Below are 24,957 nucleotides of genomic sequence, written 5' to 3'. Positions count from 1 at the left end.
TTGAGGACTTCAGCATATCACATGGACTTCATTGCTTTGTCTTTAAAATGGCCTAACCCAATTCACAAATAAGGATATGTAAAATAAAACAACTCCCTTCAAAAACCAAGTCTCCCTATTCTTTAAAATTTTGTTATTTTTGCTTAAGAACAAGAGTTCCTCACCCATGGGCTGGTTACCATCAAAAATCTCAAGCCAGCAGGTCTGATTCTGCATGAGCATTTTCACTTTGCACTTGGCAAGTTTCTGCTTCCTCTTACAAAAATGTTCATGCCAACGTCAAAGCCATTTGACTTCTAAATATAGTGTAACAGATGTGAATGAGGACTGTATTATTTTCTGTGTTACACAAAGGGTCTTTCTTTCAACCAGTAAAGCCAGACACCTGTCCAGTTCTGGTTAAGCTCAGCCACCCCAATCAAGGTAAATGGGATTGGTTCTATTCCTTGTTCAGGCACTGAAGCTTTAGTTACCAGATACCAGATTTTCTTAAGTTAGGATCCATGAACAAATGTCCATGCCTAGATTCTAGAGAGATTCATCAACACCTTAAAACTGAATATGATACTGCGTATGTATATACTTTTCTCTATACAGGGTTTCATTCATCTTTAAAGGGTCCTCAACTCAAAAATGTCAAGAAGCACTGCTTTAGACCCACACCTTCCATGGCAAAAAGCCTAAACTATAAGACACCTGCTATATTTAGGTATAAATTCAGTCACCTAATGTCTAGCATTCAAAGAAAATACCTAGGTAATGTCGCCTGATTGACTGTTTTGACCCCACAGCATCCTGTGTATTTCTAGGGCTGCCCCTCAGTGTACTTATGCTCATAACTAGCGTTCTTCCCAGCTGTGGCCCCGAGTCTTCCTTGCCTGAAGATCTGAGGCCATATTTGCTCATCAAACCTTCCCAATTTAAAGGATCTCTCAGAAATACCAAGGTAATCCTGGCTTTCCTTGCCCTTTTAGTCCTCCCAAACTGGCCATATTTCTTTATAACACATGCTATGACCAATGAACATGTGGACTTGTAACTAGTTTGAGGTAGGAGCATGTCTTATTGAACATGAGATCTTCTGGCTGGTAGAGCATTAAGGGTCCCAAGTGCAATTTAAATGTGTGGTCCTGGGAGTGATTTGGATCTAAGAAGCTCACCAGTTTTTGTGGTTGTTTTCATGGTCTCCTTTAAAGATGGCTCACAAATGTAACATCTGAGGCTGTTAGTCAAGAGAAAAGTGTCTACAATTGAAGCTTAGAATAAAAATTTCACTTGGTTTTATATGAGTGGATCCGATTACAAGACAAAAAGTGGTTCCCTATTTCAGTTCATTTGGATATTCTTCCCTTCTCCATTTCTAACATTGTAGGGATCTTCTTAGCTTTTGGATAATATTTTAGTTTCTCCAGCAATTTAACTTCCCTTTGAAAAATGAACCAGAGTTGAAGTTTAATGTTTAATGTGGTCCTTTTAAATAAAACATAATGTTAATAGGCTATATAACAGACACGGAAGTGGTGCCCAAACTCATTTCCCCCCTTTTTAGTTATATGGTCAAATATAATAACTAAAAGACTAAATGCTTGTGGCTCTTTTATATATATTTAAAACACACAGTAAGAACATAAGAACATCTCAAATCATTTGGAAGAAAAAAAAAGGGGTTATCAACTGAAATCTTTGGAAATTTCATAAAATTTAAATATCTGCAAACAGTCCAACCAAAAAGAAAAAAAATCCCAACATTTGGCTATGGAGGGCACTTCACATGTGAACCAAATGGCGTTATAACATTTTCCTTCAGGTAAACTAGTCACTAAACTCCATTAGAAAGAATACAAGAGCAATATGGAGACATCCCCAAATACCACGTACTCAATTAGAACATTCTGCTATGGAGTGCTCATCTACCGCAGGCTTTCCTTTCCATTGCATACATTACTTTACATTTCTACAATGCAATGTTGAAACAGCCTCCAAGTCTTGCCAAGTAGATTGATGTCCATTCTACAAAAATATTAACTTACAGTACATAACACTGAATAATTTTAATCTGTACATTTTTTTCCCTCCCATCATAGGTGACACGCGTCCGTTTGTACAAGTTTAGGAAAAAAAAAATCCACACATCTGGTTATTTACATCTGGATTACGAGTCAACAGAGTCAACCAGAAGTGGTGGGGTGGATATAGTTTGAGAAAGTATAAATACAGTGTAAGATAAACTGTGGTTAACAATATCCAGCTCTTCACAAAGTGATACAAAATAAATCATCTTAGATTTTTAACTGAAAAGAGTGAGCTGAGAAGGTTCTGCCAGTCGACCAACCGATCCGAGTGGTTAAGGCTGACCTGACTTAGCAAAGCCGCAGCGTCACCAGAAACGCGGGCACAGTTCAGAGCTCTTCAAATGCATAGCTTCAGTGTTACACGCACATTAATTATATTCCTTCAATTAGTTAATCCTCTAGACAGTTTCCTTTTTGTTTTGCATGCATCCCGTTCCATTTTCATTAAGGGCATCTCTTCCTTGGTCAATCATGTGCTTTGCTTTTCAATTTGTTTTTGTTAATTTTTTTTTTTTTTTTTTTTTTGTATGTTTTGTTTGTTAAGCCGTCAATACCTCCAACACTTGGAAAATGAAATATAGATGTGGTTCTACGGACAGAAGAGAATCAGGGCTATATGGACAATGCAAAATGAAATGAAACAAGTGTCAGAAACAGTTTATAAAAATGGCACATTTATTGCTACAGACCGGTCATGTACATGACTTCATCGAGTAACTACAGATGGGAAACAGGTAATGGCCTAGACCACGCTGGGTTTGTTTTAGTCTTGAAGGAATTCCAGCACACAACCTGTTTGGACACTTCTACAAATCAGAAATACACCAAAAACATGAAAAAATCGAGGCACTCAGCCACACATTGAAAACAAGGTGTAACTGTTTTATCTTTTTTTTTTTTGAAATGTTTTCCCTTTTTTTCTTTTTTTAACAATTTTTTTTTTTAGTTTTTAATGCTGCAGCTATGTGTACAGTCGCAAAAAATTTCCCCGCTGCGACCTACAACTAAAAAAACAAAACGAAAACAAAAAATAAAAACAAAAAACAAAAAAACAAAAAAGGCTACCATACAGTTTCATCTCAGTAACACATGGTAAAATAACATCTTTTAAATAGTAAAATAAAGTAACAAACTTTTACTCATAATGATTCCAAAAATCTACAAAGAAGAAATATTCAGAATCTGACAATTTTTTTTTTGTAATATTCATGGTATAAAAGGATTGCTCCTGCGAAAAATAAGCCAAATATATTTTTTATTTTTAAATTTAGTTTTTTTCCTACTAGGGTGTACTACAGTCTATTTTATAGCAAAAAGAGCACTAGACAAACAAAGCTTTATAACAAAAAGCCAGGCACTGATACATGGTAAATCTCTGCTTTTTTTTTTTTCTTATCTTCACTTAATTGCATCACAAGTAACAAGAATGAAAAAGGCCACAGTTCATATATTTTCACCATTACATATGTCTATAATACTTGAAATGAGTATGGCAAAACCAGCACTGCACACACATGAGTCCACTTCAAGTCCCATGAGAAAGAGCATGTCTCTAAAGAAAAACAAACAAAACCAAAGCAAAATAAAAAGAGAGGCCTAAAGGCCTTGGTGCCCCATTGTGTTGGAATTCATCATATTCCATCTTGACCTTTTTTTTTTTTTTTTTTGTGTTTCCAGTCAGCCAGCAGACTAAATTTTTGTGCTTGTTTATGCTGAAATTGTCTCATTCCTGACTCAAGTTCACTTTTGGACACAGATCATATTCTGCCTGTTGGATCCAAGACGAAATCCTCTTAACCCCCGAGTCTTGGTTCATCTCCCTCCCCACCCCCCCAACCCCTCATCAAAATGAAGATCACGAATAAAAAAAAAAAAAATCAGGAAATAGGAAAAAGCGAAAAACGAAAAGGAATCGGAAGACTGAATCAGAACCAGTTGTGTTACTGGGTGGACTGACGGTTGTATAAACATTAGTGTTCCTTTGCAGCTACACAGAAGACAAATGGTAAAAGTTTCTAGATGAACAGATCCCTATTCTGCATATTCATAAATTACTTGAATGTGGAGGCGGATTGACTGTTCCAAGTTGCTTTTAAAGTCCACGTCTCTTCGACAGATCCCCAGCCCAAGTAGCATCAGATATATGGTATAGTATGGACCCTTATGAAATTCCGTATAGTACTCTAATCCTAACTGTCTTCTGCTAAGTATCATTCGAAAATCCAGCGCAGGATACCAATATCTTACCTGGGTTTGATAATTACAAAACAACAACAAGAAAAAACACACTAAAAAGGCCACATTCCTTTTCACCTTTTTTTTTCTTTCTTTTCTTCTTCTTCTTCTTCTTTTTTTTTTTTAAATGGGGATACAACCCAATTAATACGTATAGGTGCAGATCATGTTTCTCCACCAAGCAAAAGGAGTGAGCAGCTTTTGGTGGCCATTGGAAAGTTTTTCGCTTATTTCCAAAGGGAATTCAACATTAGAGGTATTACATTACTGAGTAATGAATACGTCAAAGCTGGTGAACAATAAATTGCAGCTTTTACTGTTTGAGTGAGAACAAAATATAAAGCACCAATTTAAAAAATAATCAACTACAATTTAATTTTTTTTTTTTTTGCTTTGCTTACAGGTTTGAAAAACTTTAAATCAGCTCTATGAAGCACCTTTATGATAACACGTATCAAAAGTGCCATTCTTAAAATGTACATCAATGCAGGGAGTGTTTCCAGTTCCCTAAAGAGTAAACACCATATTTTCTTCTGTACACTTATCCTGAATGTGATCAGAGTAGACCTGCTTCCTCTATAATATTGTTCCTAGGGATACCCGCCTTGGTAGACTATACAAAATGAGTGCAGAATGTACCACTAAAAGGAAATCTTCAACATACTGAGGGAACAAGTTACACATGGTTTCCATTGTTCGGGAGGAGGGGAGAGTATACAACGTTGTCTTCCATGCCCTTCTTTGAGCCCCTTTGTTCGTACATTTCACAGGCAAGCCTCAAAATAACTTCATGAAGTTTGATTTCTGCTATTCTCCTAAGGTCTGAATCCACCTCCACATTTTAGGAACTTATCAACAAATCAAAGTATTTTAGTTTTATCGCTACTGAACATATTTACAGTTTTCAACACACACACACAGCTAATCAAAATGTTTATGGGTTTGTAAAAGATGACCACGTGGTAACTATCTTATTTGTTCTTACATTTTCGGAAATGAACATAAAATTCAGATTCTTGTAGCTCACTATTTCATTTAAATGAGACGTTTTTTAAACCACACAGTTTAAAAAAAAACAACAAAAACTGATACAATGTATTAAAACACATAATAACAAGAGTCTACATGTAAAAATATAACTTTTACATACACAATTTCAAAATAATGATACGTTTGCCGTTTGTTGCATAAAATTTACAAATGTATTTCATTACTATATAACTGGCAAAACAGGAGAACAGATGGAACATTTAGACCATTTCGATGGATTTATGGCATTTACTCAGTGCTGATAGGTGGAAAAACTACTTGAACAGGGATTTTTTTTCTTAATACATGCCAAGATTGTGTGGCTGTAAAAATAGAAACGAGTTAGAGACAAAAGGATGCTGACAAATACTTAACTAGGAGCACTATTTGTTTACTGCACTATACACCAAAGTCAATCATTATAAAGATTCACGATGGAAGTTGGTTCAATTGTGCCCAGACGTCAAAGCTAGCTATCTGATGAGTTGCTGTGCCATAGCTTGATCTATGTTTCTATCAAATATGTTAAGTATAAACTTCATTCATACTGGCCAGAGAAATACTGCACTACCCCTCCTCAAGAAAGTGCAACTTAATGCTTTAGGACTTATAAGGCTTGTTATAATGCTGCATGATGATTGAATATTGGCATTTTTCAGACGAAGGAGGAGGCAGTTAAGTCATCTACATCTTAGTAAACCCATTTTGAAAACAAAAAATCAAGAAAGCAACAAAAATCAATCAGCTCTGTCACACTACTTGCAATTTTCTCATTTGATGGTTTTTGAACTTTACTTGTTTTTTTTGTTTTTGTTTTTTTCCAAAAATCTGACCATGTATTCAGAAACGCCTCACTGCACACTACTTCGGCTACACATGTAGGTAACACTTGAATCATTTTGTTAAATCACAGCCACTTTGATTATGTTATGTTTCCGATGATATAAACATTGGAAGGCACAGTGGTAACATTGTAGCATTCTAACCTTGTACCTCTGAAAATCCCAGAATAGGGTCACAAACGCAACATTACAGTTCAGACAAACTCTTTTTGCCATGTCTTGGTAATGCTGCTTGTAATATCTACACATGATGTGACTTTTAAGTCCTGTGTTCCCAAAAGACTGGAGAAACAACTTTCTACTTATTTTATGAATGAAAAGCAACATCAGGGTCAGCATTTGATCCTGCACTACCCCTCCGGAAGCAGAGTTGGCACTACAGGTTACGATAACAAACCAGGGAAAGGGACAGAAATAAGACCCAAAAAAAAAAAAAAAAAATCCGTATTTACAGTAAAATCTTTCTTTTAAAAAAGTTAATCAGTACTATTTTTTTACAGGAGAAAAAAGTCTGAAACAAATGAACAAAAGCTTACCATAGTCACTAAATTTTTAATATATATTTATATATATATTTATATATATATTTGTCATAGGTCTATAAGATCCATCTGTTCCTCCTACCCTAAGGAATGGCTAATGTCATCACTTCGTTGTCATCAGGACGTTTGCTGGTTTTGTTACTAGGGCAGCCGAGCTTCCCTTATTCAATATCCAGTAATTATAAACACTAGCTGACTTGAATACCAACAAAAACGTTCATGTAGTTTTCTTCAGAAGTACACTTTTTCATTATTGCAAGTTTACAATTTTTTAAATTAAATATTTTTTTTTCAGACTTACAAATTAATTATATTTTTTTTTTTCCAAAAGAAGTTTAGGCACAAATGCATTGTTCCACAGTGTGGAAAGATTGCCATTCAGTCTCTGGGCTGCGTCTCAGCCTGCACACGCCGCTTTGCACATTCTGAATGATATGTTAGAGGGTCACCCCTCAAGTTGCACTTTTTTCTTTCTTTTTTTTTTTTGTGTGTTTTTCGGTTTTTTGATAATTGGGAATGCTGAAACCTCTTGCGTCTGCGATTCATAACTACTCAGACTTGTCTTATATTACAAAAAAAGGGGTTAAGGAGAAGTGTTTATGTGGGTTTAAGATAATACAGCTGTTAAGGAAGTGGTCTCTTGTATTAATGAAGCAATGTGGCAGCTTGGACCTGAGAAGGGAAAAAGAGAGGAGAATTAATTCATACGCTTATCACAGAAGAAGTAAATGTTTTATTTTTAAGCTCTTTTTCCCCCCAAGGGGAAGAAAAAAAATCTGTTCAATTTGGGGGAAAGCGGACTTTCCTGGCTGACTCCTTGCGAGGGACTGACCAGGGAAAGGGTTCCCGAAATGGCTGAGAACACACTTGCCCTTTTACATCTGTCCCATGTGGTTCGACGCATCTCCCATTCCAGGGTGCGGGCCCGCCAAGGAGAGCGGGGGAGGCTCCGAGGACACCTTCTCTTCCTCCCTTCTTTTCAGACACGCGGCTTTTGGGTTCAGATTCCTTTCTGCGGAAGATGGAAGCAGAGAGTTCAGTTAGCGCCACGCGTCCGGCAGAGGGTGGGCAGGCACTACCCTGCGCACCTGCTGACCCCTGCTCTGAGTTTCTGCGCGACGGAGCGAAAGGCAGCGCCGGGAAGGGCGCACCACGGCCATCCGCGTGCACGCATGGCAACGTCCTAGCGCGGTCGGACTTGGAAGAGAATCCTGTAACTTAGCCGCGGGAGAAAGGGAAGCTGCCTTACAGATTCGGACGTGATCTGCACCCGACCCAGCTGCTCTCAACGACGCTTCGGGGTCTGCTGCTCTGCTCCTGCTCAAGGCGGCCAAGTCCATCCCCACTCAGGGCCGCCAGCCCCCGCGACTTCTACAAGGAGGCGGCGGCGGGCTGGTACTGACCTCGAACCTGCTGCTCCAGGCTGAGGATGACGGCCACGGCCTGGTGGAGGATCAGGAGCTTGGTCTGGGGCTTGTCGCTCTTGAGGTGGAGCTGCACCATGCGGCCGAGCTCCTTGAAAGCCTCGTTGATGTCGCGGACGCGCAGGCGCTCGCGGGCGTTGTTCGCCATCCTCCGCTCCTTCTCGCGCTCTGCCTTCTGCTCGGGGGTCAGGTCCTCGTCGTCATTATTGCTGTGGGACAGAAGGGATGCAACATTTTCTAATGGTGTGGGGAAAAAGAAGGTATCTAAATTAGTTTTGTTTTCTTCCAGAGCTTTCAGGGGACGTGTCCATCTCCAGCTGTTGTCCGTGGCAGAATTTTACATCCACTTGAACTCGGGACTGCTAAAATGGTGGTGACAATCCATTCACGAGACATTCGGTTTCTCCCAGACATTCAACCCAAACAAAACAGGAGAGGTTAAAGTTGGGGCCCAGAGCGAGCCCAAGCTGATGCAGGGGGCAAAGTGCAAACACAGCTTTGATCAATGAGGCTACACTCCACAAAGCGGGCCACAGTCAACTTAGCCTTTAAGCTACTCTGCATGACCACAGATCAGAGCGTTTTAGACTGAGGGTGTGTGTGTGTGTGTGTGTGTTGTTGTTGTTGTTGTTTTTAACTTTCATATGGTCACATCTGAAACCTGAGGAAAACGAGTGTTTGAAAAAGCATTTGGATAGGTCAGAATGAACACGACGCAGCTAAACAGGAATAAGAAGGTCCTGCATTCAAGGCACCAGAGCCCTGAGAGCGAAGACTGGGAACTTTTGTCCATGTTTCACCATTAACGAGCTTTGAAGGCGTGGCTGATCCACTTAATGTATCTGAGTCATTTTCTCCATGCATTAAATAAAAAGGTTATAAAAACATCATGATCTCCATGGCTTTTCACATCACAGATGTTTGTCATCCCCAAAACAAGTTGGGAAGTTGACATCCACTACACAAAGCAAACAAAACAAAACAAATACCAAACACCTACTACTTATAAATGACCATGATCTCACTGTGAGTCAAAAACGAAGTCCAAAAGCTAATCTCTGATCCTGAGAACCAAAATATTACATTATTCATAGCAAAGGCATGGTTGGACCCAGTAGAATGTGGAAAGGCAAGATTACTTCTGTCTGTTTCTGGGTGTCATGCTGACAGATTAGAAACTTTTGAATGGAGGGCAAATAGGATGATGGGCCATCTGGAAAGCATGTCATATAAAGAAGGTTTCATGACATCAGGGCTTAAAATATTTCATGGGTGATCATATAAAAAAAGAGGCATGAGAGATGTGTTGTCTCAGAAAGCCGTACAGACCAGAGAACTCTGAGTGGTGCAGACTGAGTTAACATGAGCAAGAAACTTCTTGGGTAAAAGAGATGATATCATAAGAGATATATAAAATGAAAGAAACTTCACTGAATAGTAACAGACTCCTCATTATATGAAACAATATGGAGGTAACCATCTGTAAGGATGTTAATCTAGAAGTTCAGGCATCGATCTAAAGGACCATGAAGGTTAAGCTCTACTTGAAAATTCCATGAATCTGAAATGCTCACAGAATAAAGATGTTAATCACAACATTTCAGATCAGGAAGACATGGGGTAAGTTATCTAGTCAATTCAATGTACACGAATGTTGGCTTAACACGTATGGCTCTGAATCTTCAACTTGGGAGAATCTCTGGGTATCTTCTACATTGCAATAAGGACCAATTACAGCCGAGAAGCTCCAATCGATCAAAAATGGGAGTGGTATTCTTGGGTTGCAAGCACATGTTGCCAATACAGATGATGTACATAAGCCAAAAACACTTGTAAGGGAGGGAAAGAGGAAGACACCAAAGAAAGATGCTTTAAGACTTGGCTCATCTCCCCGTAGGTTAAACTCCCTTCCAGATGGGCCCGTCCGCCACAGATACGTGCTCGTGGACACACAACTGAACCGAACCAGTGGGAAAAGGTTCTTCCTGTGCGTCTGATCCTTCTCACTTCTTCTGCCGAACCCTCCTCCTTCTCACCCGTGACTTCTGCTGATGGCGAGGAAGCCACGGTTACTATTAATTCGCATCCACGTCCCACTACATAAATAGGAAGTGAAGTGAAAAGAGAACAGAACCAAATCTCTGCTGGGCCCATCCTGAAGTTAAACTTGGGCAACATTTTTAAACATTGAACAGGTCGCCACAGCTTTCACAGCATGGGCCGGAAAGTGGGAACTTGTTTTCCAAAGGTATTCAGGCTAATAACTAATTAGAATTGGTTATTCACTCATAAATAATAAGCAGAATGGTTATGCAAAGAAAACTGCCTAGCATTGCCTTACATTACAGGGTTAGAGACATAAGCAAATGTCACGAGAGTCACCTTTTAAAAGAAGAAGGTTCTTAGCAGCAGGTTAAAATGTTGTACTGAAACTTCCAAGAACCTATTAATATGCATGTCACGGCCACTAGTTAAATTGCTAAGAACTGAGTGGACTGACAGAGACGATGGAAGGGATGTGAAAGCCCCTCCTTAAAATTTCACCAATGTGGCCACGAGTCAGGAAACTGTGTGGGGATGGTGGGAGTGGAGGGCTAAGGAGCTTTTAGGACTTTTGGAACTTTGGGCAGGACATGTAATAAAATCCATTCCAATCATTATAAAGGCAATATAAAAAAGTGGCATGTTCTTAATTCCTAAAGGACATTAGATCTGACCCTGAGAATGACAGCTTTTACACGGGGACGTGCAGTCATAGCACAATTTATTTAACTTACAAATAAAAACAACCCAAGGGAATTGAGGCAAAGAACATGGGTGTCACGGTGTTCCAAAACCATCTGATCATCAGATTAGGATTAACATTCCAGGAGATAGATTCTAATTGAAAGAAATCAGATATTTAAGAAAACCAACCAGAAGCTATTTTCCTGCAGTTGTATTTTCTGTTGAAGGGAGTATCTGGGAGAAAAAAGTGAGCAATTCAGGTATTATTATTATTATTATATATATCCACATGTTTAAGATAAAGCTGGGAAATCAGTATTTTCTCACGTTTGAGATAAAAAAAGTCATAGTTGCATATACCTCAATTGAGTTTTCAACACAGCTAAGATCTCTTTTTAGAAATATTTTGGAAAGATCATTTCTGACCAAATTCACAGAATAAGCATAGTTTTAAAAAATCAACCGTTTGCACTTGAATCAGTTACAAATTGTCTGCACTGTGTGCAATTAGCACGAGGTCCAAATTCATAAGTGCAGAGACATTTTAGGCTTCACTAGAGGACCAGTATCTTAAATGATACTTTAGTACCTCTAGAGCAAGCCATTAATTTTCTTTTCAGCTGTAGATTTACCTGCCAGGAAAAAACTGAATAGTTTCTTCCTGTTCTGTTCACTTCATCAAAGTCCAATAAAGGAATTAAATGAAGCGACAGTATCATATACTGTTACCTAGATCTTGACCTAGTAATCGATTTGATATCCTTCTTGTCGTCATCTAATTTCTTGTCCTCGGAAGATTTCGTGTCTTGCAGGTTCTCATCGCCCTCGTCGTCCGATTTGATCTCAGAGCTGCCGGAGGAGACGCTCTGGCCCTGCAATCCTGGTGGCATGCCTACAGAAAAAAAAAAAAGAGAGCGAGACCAGGTGACGCTTCCACCGAAGACTCGAGGCACAAACATGCGCTCTGCAAATTATGGAGTTGCTGCCTCTACAATGCAGGTTGCTGAACTGTGATCCTTCTGCCGTGGTTTTTCATGCTATCTGGTGAAGTTTCAAAAATGCACCTGTGGAAGCAAGTATTCCCTGCATTGGCTCCGAGGTTAAATTCTATTTTGCAATCTTTTGGAGTAGATGGTAATTTCACTGTCTACAAAACATCAACTTAATTGCAATGAAAATCATAATCATGAAAATCACACACCTCAATGTTCTGATTAAGAACCCAAGTAAATATCAGCTATTATATTGAGTTTCTTCCATATGCAATGATTTAATAGAAAAAATGTCCTTAAAATATAATTCCCAGGGAGTACGCTAAATATGTACCGTCAAGACTTCAATAGATACCCTAATGATATTCTGAAATTAGGCTTCTCTTATCCTCAAGGAGTAATCAGCATTTAAAAATGGTACATATGGAAAGCAGTGAGCTGCTCACTGAAGAAATTTCTAGCGTTACCACTGCTCAACTTTCAAGATCACAATGCATTTCAACTTTCAGGATCACAGTACATTTTAAAGCATGACCCTCGTGTATCCACTTATTTCTAAGGTAGAAGCATGTCTACTGGGCATTCTCCTCTATCTGTAGTCACTCAAAATTTGGTCTGTGGTCCAGAAGCATCCTTATGACCGGAGCCCTTTAGAGATGCAGAATTCCAGACCCTTGAATCAGAATCTGCATTTTACAAGATCCTCAGGTCATGCCTATGTACACTGAAGTTTTAAGAAGCAGTGGTCTCTCTCTCCACATATTTGATTAACACACAGATTTGTATAATGTTTAGCAGGTGAAAAAAAGCTTCTGCCTATTCCCATGGCAGTTTATCATCTATATTCTAAACATGGAGGGGGGAATGAGAGGATGTTATTTAAGTGTCTGCAAGTCCCTGGGCCAGCCAGTCACCCAGGGAGCAGGGGACCTAGGTCAGACCCCTGCAGTGTCACTTCCTGGGGTCACGAAAAGCTGCCTGGAGCCCGTGGTCTGAGGCAATCATTGCGGGCCGAGATGAAAACAGTGAAAATCATTCCACCAAGTTCCAGTTTTGAAACATACCTACATTTCCTTCGATCTTAAACGACAAAAACAATTTCCTTCCTTCCTCTTCATTTGGAACTATCATGTTCAGGCTACAACTAACCGCATTAGAGCACCAGAATGAGGAAAATGTGGAAATAGCTAAAATAAAATTTCCTCTCATCAGGCTGTTGTCTCATTCTCTGCTGAGAGAGGACCAGGATTTCAGAGGATGTTTGAGCAAAACAGTTCCCGAAGAAACACAATTAGCCGGCTGCGTTCTAACTACTTTCCCATTTGCTTGCCGTTTTTGTACCAAATTTGATTCTTGGTTTTCTGCCAGTGCTTCCTGAGGGATGAATGCCAAGTAAGCCTGGGACCAACACTGGAGTTGCTACTGCCTAAGTGAGGGCAGGGTGCCTTCAGGGGCGGACCTACCTCTGTAAGGGTCCTGGGGCGGGTTCAAATCAGGGGAAGTTGCAGACTGGACAGGAAGCTGCGGAACTGGAACCTGGTTTGGCACAAGAGAATGGCTGCCTCTCAGGGCCACACCGTCTTCACGATGGGCCCCAACCTGAAAGGGTGAGAGGAACCACAGAGTTTAGCGGGAACCAGAGGCAAGGCAGCAAGGACCTGCGGAAGGAAGACGGGCCTCTGAAAAACAAGACTCCCAAATGCCTTTCACTAGAGGGCGCTGAAGGACCACACATGCAGCCCACACACACTGCGGCCCATCACACTCAGTACGATGCCGCGCTGCACATTCAGTGATAAATATGGCAGAGGAGCTCAGGCAGGTAAAACGTCAAATTGTCTCCCAGGGTGCTGCAGTGGGGCGCACTGATTCGTACCCATCTGTCTTCTATCATGTCCGCCAACAGATCTGACAATTATCTTAATGCCCATATGCTTAATTGTGGGCTTCTCAATTCCCCCATTGCTATCGGAAATCCTACAGGAATTTCAATTTGGCATTCGACTTTCATTTCAGGGGATAAGATTCTCAGGCCTGCCATTTTTTTTTTTCCATAATGCCAGCTAAGCCTCTGACAGCGGAAGCTACGGCAGTATGGGACACAGCCCCTGCTCGGTACAAATATAACAAAATGTCACCTGGCTTTCCAAAACTGGCAGCCCATTCCAAATTAATGTTTACTGCATTTCATCAGCTGCTGAGTTCCAAATCCAAAGGGGGACCGTTTCTGCCAATGCCACCACACCGGAAAATGTACCAATAAAGGTTTTATTAAACACACCAGTGATGCCATCATTGCCATGCAAAGATGTTTGGACATTTTTCCATTCCCCGCCCACGATTCTGATCCTAGAAAGACACCATGCTGTAAACACTCTTTAGGTTTCCATGAATAAAATTGCAGGATACAGCATGATGACTTGGTCTGGAAGAAATACTGCTGAGCTTTTTATTAACTACTACTACCCGCTCTGGGGTCCAGAGATGTTGCATAGAGACGGTGAGACAGCTCTTGCTGACTTTATAGCTGACGCCTTAAAGCAAAACCAGTAAGCGTTTGCAAACCAAGGGGACCGTGAGTAGCTTACGTTTTCGTTTGCATTTCCAAGGAGTTATTCTCTGAGCCTATCGCTGGGTGAGCACTGATGAGGGACAGTGGGTCTGACACTAAAAATATTTATCCATGAGTTTCTACTGCTACGAATCAAAAAGTTTATTTTTTTTCCCAATCCCCAAACAAAAACCCCACAAAGCAGAATCTTCCTTCTTTTGCTGCCAAGTGTTTTAAAAGACTATTTCCAAAGAACGCAACAACAATAAGAATCTGAACCGACAACAATAAAATTCACAGAACCGAAGGAAGAACACGCTATCTACAGGTGACCTAGTATAAAGTATCACCATTATATAACCCAAAACAGTGCAGAAGGAAATAACGGGGGGGGGGGGGGGAAGGGGAGGGATCCCGTAAATCATACTAATTGCTCAGATTCACAATATAGCAAGAATATAAAGGATTTACAGGCTCGTGAGCATCGGGAAGTATAAACGAATGCTGTGGCTAAGAGTCCAGGAGCTGTCTGCCACCCAGAACGTTCTGAATGGTGGCTATTTCGCTTCTATGTGGGTGCTTCAAATGTCAGGAGACCATGATTGCCTCCTAAAGCAGCCCGTTCCATTTTAATCACAAGTTGGCCTCCTTGTATATTCCACCCACTGACTCTAGTTTCAACTTCTGGAGTTCCATGGAACGAGTGCAAGCCCCCTTCGTATATGTAACGCTCCCCCCCCTCAACAGGCCACTGCTCCATCCTCTCACTTCCAGGCAGGTCGGGCCCACCCGATGCCCCCAACCATTTCTCACTCATTCTTGGTCTGTTTTTATATTCGTTCCAGACAAAAGAGTGATAGCTATTTTCCATTCAGGTTTCGATTTGCCATTTTTATATTTGTGCATTTAGAAGACTGATTCCATCGATGATTATCCTTTCAATCTAAGATGTCAACTTGTAAGGATGAATTTTACAGGGCTTGATCAAATGGTAGCTCTTTAAGTTTGTCAATCAATGTTAACCCAAATAATTAACGTAGCGCCGATTCGTATTTATTAGTATTCCCAATGGGTTTAATCTGGTAAATTTCCATAGAAGATGATTCTAAATTGGAATCACTGAAGGTAACCACAGGATTGAGACTAGCAAAGATGTAAATCCCTTTTATGTTAAAATTATTCTATTAAAACACTCAAGCTTACTTTGTAAGCATCTATGATGTAATTTAAGGTTAATATTTTGCTTTTTACTTGAAATATATTCAGATATTGATCCTGCACTTCTTTTTTTCCTTCTAGATCACATTCAGATTAGTTTTTACAAGAGGAAAAAAGAGCCCACAACCAATGATCTTTATATTTTCTTTGCCTCAACTATTATGAAAGACTGAGTAAAAAGAATGTAATAATGAGAGCCAAAAATACCTAGATTTTTAACTGTAACTGGTTTCTTTGTTAGCTGTGTAACCAGGGACAAGGTATTCAAATCCCAAATGGGAAAATAACACCAGGTTATAGAGAATGAGTCCCATGTTTATTGAAAAGGGAGGTAATATGCAAAGCAACTGTTACATAATAGGTACATAGTAATTATAGATACTGTTACGTGAAAATATCTGAAAACACTTGCATACTGCATAAAAATAAGAGTCTGTGTGGTCCAAACACCTTCAGAACACAAGCTACCTTCATTCATGATCATCTTTGCACTCTTTGTCTCTATTTTGTTCACATGAACTTGATTTTAAATCCTCCACAATGAGAGTAAAATCTTAAATGGTATTATAAGTATGTTTGAGAATTATAAATATGTTTGTTCCAACTATATTCATTTGGATTTTAGCCATACATATTACAACTAACTGTATCTATTTTCTATAGATCTTAGGTCATCTCAAATATTATACCTAATCATTTTCCATAAAGGGAGTTGGGAACAAAGTTACTCTTGATTTATTTATTTATTTTCCAGAGAGAGCGTGCACACATACGTGTGAGCGGGGGTTGGGGAGTGGGCCGGGGCAGAGGGAGAGGGAGAGAGAGAGAGTATTTAGCAGGCTCCCCACCCAGCGCAGAGCCTGACGGAGGGCTCGATCTGACGACCCTGAGATCATGACCTGAGCCAAAACCCAAGAGTCAGACACTTAACCGACTGAGCCACCCAGGTGCCCCTACTCTTGATGTTTTAAGGCCTCCCTGGTAAACTTTGTACATTCCAGGCCAAATGAATGAATAACGATGGGTCCAGATCCATGTGGTAATGAGCCTGATTGTCCAGGATCAGTTCCATTGCCTGGGGCTGTGGAATCATGTTCCAAAGAATTAACTTTGCTTTCTTTGTTTCCTTGGCCACAGGCAGCTTGTCCTAACCCTGTTTACTTCTCTTTCAGAAACATTATTTCTGGTCGCATAAGAGACAAGGATGGCCAGCACAATCCATCACTACTAGAATACCTCCGAAATGGAAGGAGGAGCCACGTGTAGATACAAGGGTCAGGGCTTGTCCATCTTCCAAATAATAAATATGTAATAATATAACTAGAAAAAAGCAGATTCTTCAACCCATAAATCAATTCTAAGGATGGCACCTATTTTTAGAAAATCTATACTTCATTAAAGCCCTATTTTGATAATGTTTTCATCTAGATAAGCAATAGTTTAAAGTTAAAAGCCAGCCTAAAAAAGCAGTTAATTTTATCAATATTGATTATAATTTTTTTTTTTGCAATCTTTAAGAATAGTCTTCTTAGTTACATACAATGTGGTTTTAGATACGTTCACGCTGAATGTAAAAGACAAAACTAAAATCTCAAAATTAGTCGGTAAGTGTTAACTGACATATGTTAATCCAAGAAATATTTACTAATATGGTCCGTGCTTGTCACTCCAGGAGTTGCTAGGGAGAGGGCAGTGAATAACTTAGATGACCTCGTGAGCTTACAGTGATCCTCTGCAGCATTTTTGTGCACTGATCAATTTAGTGTGGCAGTTTTAAAGTAATAGTAAGTCTCTCAAGTAAAAGGACATTCATCATGATTTCTGTAATTTGGGTTTTAGACCCAGAGAACTCTTCGGACCTGGAGCCACTCCTTGTCTCTCATGGGCCATTCATTCCAGGCTCTCTTGTCCCTCCGCTGGTACCTCTATCTCTCTGGCTTCTGTCCCCTCATGGCTACAGCCTGGACTCTCCCTTCATGCATATCTCTTAGTACATTCTTTCAGGTTCTGCATCTGCTGCTAACTCCCTGTCTTAGTATTTCTGAGTTCAGAATGCCAAGATCATCTGACGGTGAACTCCTCGTTTTGAAGCAGACATGGGCCATCCTTTGAATGGGCCACTCTAGGGTCAGGTGTCCCCATTAACTGGTTCAATGAGCTACAAAAGAGGAGGCGAGATTATGTGGTCCAAGCATGGCTGCCCCCCTTCCACCCATATATCATACCCCCCATATCATGGCTCTTAGGTACAAGTATCTAAGTTACCCTGCATCTCAGGTCAAGTTATAGTCAAACCCTGACACAGCTATTCAAATTCTCCCGGGTTAATTTATCATTGGGAATAATTAAATATCTTTAGAAGTACATTACTCCTTTTGGATCACATAAGCACCACATAATTTAAATAAACTTACTTTCCAAGGAAAGAATTGATATATTAATTATAAGCACTTTTCAATCACAGTATAGAGACTAAAAGGGCTTGCGAGACTTGGAACCCAGTTAGGCCAAACTCTCCATTTTACAGAGAAGAAAGCTAAGGTCGGAGATAGTAAAGTGACTTGGCAAATGTCTAGTAAGAAGACTAAAACAGAATTTGAGCTCAGAAAACTTAGAACAGCATCGAACAATTTGATTTGGGATGTGTGTGTGTGTGTACGGGAGCAGAGTTAAGGGACAAAAGGGGTTTACTTCCTGGAGCTTTTGTTTATGACAGTGTGCCCACATGTATGTAGATGTGTGTGTATATAGATATAGATATGAAAACCATTTTATTTTTCTTTATCACAGGGGAAAAACCACCATAGTTTACCAACTATGGCCAAGGACAAGATGTCTAACTAAATTATAAAATTTAATATTTGCCACAACTCCTCCAACATAAACAGATTTAAAAGACATGCAGCTTCAAATTAGGTGGCTGTTGGCAAGGCTGCTGTAATGTGGAGATGCGTGCAGCATCCTAGTAAATATCCTTATCCTGATCCTTGAGCTCACAACAAACACCACAAACAAAAAAGACATTCAGTGTTTCTGCTCTCTTTGTTTCCAGGGAGTATTGTGAAAGTAATTATTCTGTTGTATTTAAGAGGCCTATTTCATGGATGGGAAAATGTATTAAATTTCATTTGGCAGTTATTCAATCCTTGTTAATGTTATCTCCAGAGATAACTGCTTCAAAGCCGGCTTTCAGACCTCCGTTCCTTCTCTTCTACCATAATCCTTCTAAAAGAGTGCAGGATGGGAACTTTGGGAAACTTGTCATCAATTTCTAGACCAAGCGACACTGATACAAAACTCGATAGGCCATCAGGAACTTTTTGGTATAGCCAAAGAAAAGTTTGTTATTAATGGCATCTGGTTCAAACGTTTTCTTTTGACATAGGTGTTTTTTAGAAAGAAGAAACAAAACAAGGAAATGGGACAAAGAAAAAAGGCCTGGTAACTTTTACTTTTCTCTCTTCTCTTTCTCTTCTTGTTTTTCCACAAACACAAAAGAAAAGTTGATGGGCTTTAATTGTCATTAGACACCCAGTGACACAGAAAGCAGTTTGAGTGTTTGAATGGTAATCTCCCCACGAAATATCAATCATACATGACAGTTGGAGAGCGCTAGATTTCAGTTTCAATTATCTCACCAGATCTCCGTCATGTTAGAGGAAAGCAAACTTATTTTCCCAAATGTGCAAAACACCATTTAGTCCAAAAGTGCATCTTTTAAAGAGGTGGGAAGTGGCCATGCAGACTTTAATGGCTCACAGATGGGGACCCGGAAGTTCACGAAACGGCAGCAGTGGAAGGATGCTGCGGGGAGCAGTCCCGGAGGCACCGAGATGCGGTAGAAAACGAGACCCGCCTCTAATAACCAACTCCTTTGTGCGAGCAAGCTCGAACATCTGGGACGCCCTTCAACCACAAATATCACTTCCATATTTCTCAGTTTAAAAACTTATCAGACGACTTTTTAAAAACTCCTGTGATAAACATTAGGACTCTTCACTAAAGTCAGATCTGGATGCAATTCTTTTCTTTGGATTTTGATTCTTGGGAGATGTTTGTTGGGGGAAGACTTCCTCACTCCAGAGAACACCTGTTTCTTCCCCCAGAAATCTCACAGCTTCACTTATGTTTTGCCTGAAATTTAAGGTAATTCCTTATTGGGCAATTCTAGGGAGATTTCTTTAATGCTTATTCTCCAGATGATAAAATAATTTTCAAGAAGACTTAAACTTGATGTAAATGACCCCGGCTTGGCAGTCCTGACTTGTCACGTGATCAGCTAGGCCGAAACTCCCATGAATGTCCACCAAAATGGTTAAAATGAATGATTCTGTGATTTAATTCAAGAGATGCAAATGGCTGTTACCTGATTTCAGTTCATCTTTTTTTTTTTTCTTAACTCGTACGTTCCATCTATCAAACCTGTTTCATTTCTCTCCTCTGTATCTCCACCCTCCACCCACAAGTCTCTATGTTACTTTCCTACAGTGGAAACCATAACTGGATGCAGTCCAGCAAGTAAGAACCTCAGCAGGTGGTTCACGGAGTCCATTTCATCCCTTCCTGCCCCGGGGAAGCAGGTTAGTAAGTAGGTTGTAGGGAACTCAACTTAATCCATGCCTAGTGAACCAAGTCTATCGAGCCCAGAGATTATGGTGACATTTTGCAATTACTGGTATGCAGTTTCTTTTGTTTGGACTGAAGGAAAAGACAATGATACACTTGATGTGTACTTGGGAGTTCTAATCCCTGCAGTACAAACATACCTGTGAGAGTGTGAACAACCATGGGGCGGGCTTCCACACAACCCAAACTGGCCTTTATTTTTTAATGCCTTTCTTATCATCCAAGTAACACATGCTTATTGTAAAATATTTGGAAAGGAAGTGGAAGTGTAACAAGCCTAAACTAATGAAACATTCCTTCCCCATCACCTCCTAAATATTCCCCATCTGAATGCTTTATTCTCTGCCCATCACCTGTTCCCTTGCATGTCAAGGTTCCAGCACAGCTTTCCATTGTTCTATGGATCAAGTCTAAGATCGATACTTCGCGCATCTGTGTCCTTCACCTGGATGCCAGAGGACCATTCCAGTTCCCTCCTGTTTTCAAGTTCCTTCCTCTCCGGCTTCACCTACTCATGGTTCCCCATGTGCTGCATTCACTCCCATATGAGCAAGGTGCTTGAGCCAAGTCCTCCCTGTTCTGCCTCCCAGAGCTGGTTTCCTCTGCACAACTCACCAACCACTTCTCTTTTATTAGTCCCACAGAGCCCCTTCTTCTCACTCCTCATCGACTGTCTGGGTCTTTAGCACTCTCACCACCTTGCTGGGCCCGGATGGGGCTCTCCCCTGACTGTTCATTGCGGATGCCCCCATGAATACCCACTCAAGGACAGTGCTTGATAGGGCAGAGCACATACTTCAATGCCTCTGTTTTGCTGCCATTCATAAAGCCTGTTTGTGTCTTGGGATGTAAGCATCCCAAGGACAGGGACTGGGTGTACAGGTCATTGTATAGGATTGTAATATTATAAATGTACAATGAGATGCTTCGTAAATAGTCAATGATGATGAAAGTGGCACGTATCTGTGAGACTATTTCTGAAATCGAAAACCTTTTGATATTGTCAAATATACATTTCGCATGTTTCTATCAAAAAATGAACATTCTATTTAATTCAACAAATGCCTCTGAAATGTGTGCTATGTGCAAAATGTGTGCTATGTGAAAGGCACTATTTAGGTATTTGCAGGAGAAATAATAAAAGATAGACACATCTATTACTTACAGGTTCCTACGTCTTAATGGTGGGGTCATTTAAGACAAAAGAAAGTGAATGCCATGAAGGAGTACAAGGTTGTGTGGGGTTTTAAAGGATGGGCGAAACCATATCAAATTGAGAAACCTGGGACTTCTTCAAGGAGGTGGCATTTTAGAGAGGCTCTGAAGAATGGGTAAATTTTTGATACAAATTAAATTTTTTTTTTAAACTGACATTTAACATCAATGAGGTAACATCTCAACTTTAAATCAAAGTTTCTATTTTTACATCTAGACGTGGCATTATTTTGATATTACAGCTATATGAAGAAGCAACTAAGGGCTGCATATTAACGTGTTTTCATGTTGTCAGACTACATATTTTGGACGAAAAGCAGATTTTTGTAAAGCCCTTTATAAACCTCACCGGCTTTACTACAAAGTGAACAACACAGGGCATTTTGGACACAAATGGTACCTCACTGTATGTGTGTATTATTGGCCCAAATGATTCACTCTTATTTAACTGCAGTGAAGTCTTTCATCTCCCAGCTATACAATAATAGTTTCCATATGACCAGTGGCTCTGCTATAAATAAGATCAAAAGCAAAAGAAAGGATTTAATAAAAGAATATGACATTAAGAGTAGCATTAAATCAGGGGGAAAAATACCAATATTCAACCATGTTGTTTGTTTTTTTGAGACTGAAGCTCTACACGGTACTGAACAGCTTCCCCAGTATGTCCTGAAATGGCATTTTACAAGGAGTAGGCATGTACAAAATCCATTTGGGTATGCCTTCAAGTGGTAAAGATTAAGCTGGGGGGCAGCAGAGAATGTGGGGGTAGGGAAGAGCACCCCCCTTTAGAGGCAGGCTGGAGAACAGGTAAGCAGCTTGTTTCACTTCGAAAGAGTTCAGGGGAATGTGTGGATGGCAGACGTCTATCCATTTCTCGGTCCTTTTCTGTTCTATTTAATGGAGATAGACTTTTGGTAATCCAGAGATTCTCAGAGAATCATAACATTGCTCAACTCTCGTACATGAGTTCTGAGAAAGGAAGTTTTTTTTGGCAATGCACAGTGACTTGATATGAAGAGCCAACTTCCCAAACAAATTCTCCTCTAGTTCTTAAAAAAAAAAAATTACAATGTTAATCTCTATTCCCGACTGGATAAACAGCTGCTAATAACCTCCAGCTCCCAGGGGAGGAGAATGTTTCCTTTCATCTTCAGACTGGTGGATATCTGACGTGCACTGGACTTTAGTGATTCCACATGTTTCTTGCCTTTTTCAAAACTGCCCTGGTACTGGTCTTGCCAATGCAGGTCTCTTTTCTCCCTTAGATTGCATCCATAGAGTTGGATGACATCCTCAGTTATGGTACTACTTACTTGAAATTGTAGTTCTTTTACTGTGGGTGTATTTAAAGAGGAAATTCAAGCACTTCTAACATCTAAAGGAAGCTAAAGTCTTGGACCTTTGTGTCTGAAGCCTTGTGAGGGAAATAACCATTTTGGTTTCTTTCAGGCTGAGCTAATTATTCACTCAAGGGCTGGCTATGTTCAAAGATACTCAATTCCTAATAGCATCGCTAATGCGATTACTTACTTCTATCTGTTTGTGTGCTAAATCGAGGGGACAACGTCAACACTTCTCCTCTGCTAGGAAGTACCCTGCAGAAGGTTACAGGGCCAGCCGGCCCCGAGAGTCATTCTCACTTGTTCTCGAGCACCTGCTTTTACTGGTGACCTCAGTTCTACACCTCAAGATTCAGACATTTCACAAAACAGCTTTTTAAACAAAAACCAGCTGTTTCCCATCTAGACTACAGGGGGAAGAATTTGGGCAGTTCACAGAAACATTACCCAGAGACTACCATTCTCCCAATAACTTTCACACACTTTCGGCTCCAAACAACACACGGGTGCAGAAGCCGGGGAGAAGGCAAACGTGAAATTAAAACGTGGAAACTTGATACCCTGGTTTTTGACGGTGTGTCCAATTAACTGCTTGGAAATGAATGTGTTTATTGTATCAGGACAGTGCTACCCCAAAGATGTCATTTAACTAATATTGGACAGAACCTTCGGTTAAACTCAACTTTCTGGTTGTAAGATGATTTATGGATGTAGAGGAAGCTATAATTATGCACAACTGTGAATGTCAGCCAATTAGGTAGAATCCTCGTGTTTCAGAAATGCGATGTTCAAGCTTTTTAAAAATTTTTTTATTTTTTTTTTAGGTTTTCCCTCTTAGAGCTGCTTTGCCTAAACCCTCTTCTTATTTTGAACCCATTTTACACTTCTATTTTCTAAGCAATTAAGATACTTTTGATTTGAAAAATTTACAGCCACAATAAAAGTTAAAATAACACAACGACCACAGATTTTGAAAAAATATAAAATGGCCAAGGCTTAGTCTTGGCTTTTAAACAGTGCCAAGTTGCTCCAGAATTTTCTGTTTTGGTATGAATGACATAACTGAATTACTTCATGAGCTGCTACTTTAATTCCTAAGGGTGGAAAATTCCATGAGTTAATTTAATTTGGATGTAAAAAAATATACATGAAAACTCGCTCTTCCTGTGGACTCTCATGTGAAATATTTGAGCCAATTGTTGGAGCTGCTGTGCTTCGAGGAGGGGCTTTCCACCCAAGGCGGCCCGGCTGGTGCTGCATGGTCCCGTATCATCAGAAGATTTGGGCACAGAAGATCCTTTATTTTCTGCACATGTTTTTAATCACTTTATTTGATACCTCTGCAATGCCCTTTCTAGCCCGTCCCTAACTGCTGAAATCCTACACAGACATTAATATGAGCTCAATGACACCCTTTCCAGGAAGGTTTTCTTAAGAAACCTTAGGTCTCCTAAGGCTGGACAATGTTCCTCCTTCTCTGAATTGTCTCTTAGGTCACTTCATCATTCCACCTTGCATTACAGTTAGGCACATACTTGGGTTATTCCTCCCCGCCCCCCAGAGTCAAAGGCCTACAGGATCAGAGACTCTCGCGCACATTTCATAACCCCCAAAGGATCTGAAGCACAGAAGACAAGAATGAGGGAATGAACATCTGTGTAGTTGCTAATATATACAATATTATCTTCCCCCCGTCCCCGAAAATCTGCTTTCTTGAGAAAACAAGGATAATACCACCTTTTTAAAATGCAAGGGTTGTGCCTTTTCTAAACCATGGACAGTTTAGATTGTGTCCTTGTCCCCAGTAAGAGTTCAATAAAAAAAATATGACAGTGACTATAGCTATTAAAAGCATCTACCTGCTTTTTCCTCTATTATTTCAGAAGAAAGCCAAGTAAAAATACGATGAGGCCAAAGCATTTTAAATATGCTTTTATATTTTGAAAGTGGGGAAAACAACCAGTTTTTGTTTTTATTTATTTAAAGTTCATGACACCAGGGTACTAAACACATACTTTAGGGGGAAAAAATTAGGGAACTAGGCTTGTTTTGTCCTAGAAGTGGAGAAAGGAAGTCTTGGGTTTGATGATCCTACGCAGATTGACAGCCTTGTTTCCAGGTCACAGGGCCTGTTTTGAGTA

The 24,957-nt window shown here is 40.0% G+C and overlaps 1 protein-coding gene across 34 annotated transcripts in view; it reads right to left on the bottom strand.

Annotated features, from left to right (window-relative positions):
• Window positions 1-2,575: 2,575 nt before the first annotated feature.
• TCF4 (transcription factor 4) overlaps window positions 2,576-24,957 on the bottom strand; it is a 349,872-nt gene continuing 327,490 nt past the window's right edge. For 24 of the 34 annotated variants that reach the window (XM_032422840.1, XM_032422848.1, XM_032422841.1 and 21 more), the window contains 5 exons: window positions 13,327-13,462; window positions 11,601-11,763; window positions 8,124-8,353; window positions 7,592-7,732; window positions 2,576-7,392 (listed from right to left, as the gene is read on the bottom strand). In XM_032422840.1, coding sequence (XP_032278731.1) covers window positions 7,596-7,732; window positions 8,124-8,353; window positions 11,601-11,763; window positions 13,327-13,462 — 666 coding nt within the window. In that variant the 3' untranslated portion in view covers window positions 2,576-7,392; window positions 7,592-7,595. The remainder of the gene's footprint in view (window positions 7,393-7,591; window positions 7,733-8,123; window positions 8,354-11,600; window positions 11,764-13,326; window positions 13,463-24,957) is intronic. The other 10 variants (XM_032422851.1, XM_032422846.1, XM_032422847.1 and 7 more) reach the window with 1 other exon arrangement.

This window comes from Phoca vitulina, unplaced genomic scaffold (genome assembly GCF_004348235.1).
Source record: "Phoca vitulina isolate PV1807 unplaced genomic scaffold, GSC_HSeal_1.0 scaffold27, whole genome shotgun sequence".
Classification (NCBI taxonomy): Eukaryota; Metazoa; Chordata; class Mammalia; order Carnivora; family Phocidae; genus Phoca; species Phoca vitulina.
The sequence above is the reverse complement of the archived record's forward strand: the minus strand, read 5'-3'. Positions and strand labels throughout refer to the sequence as shown.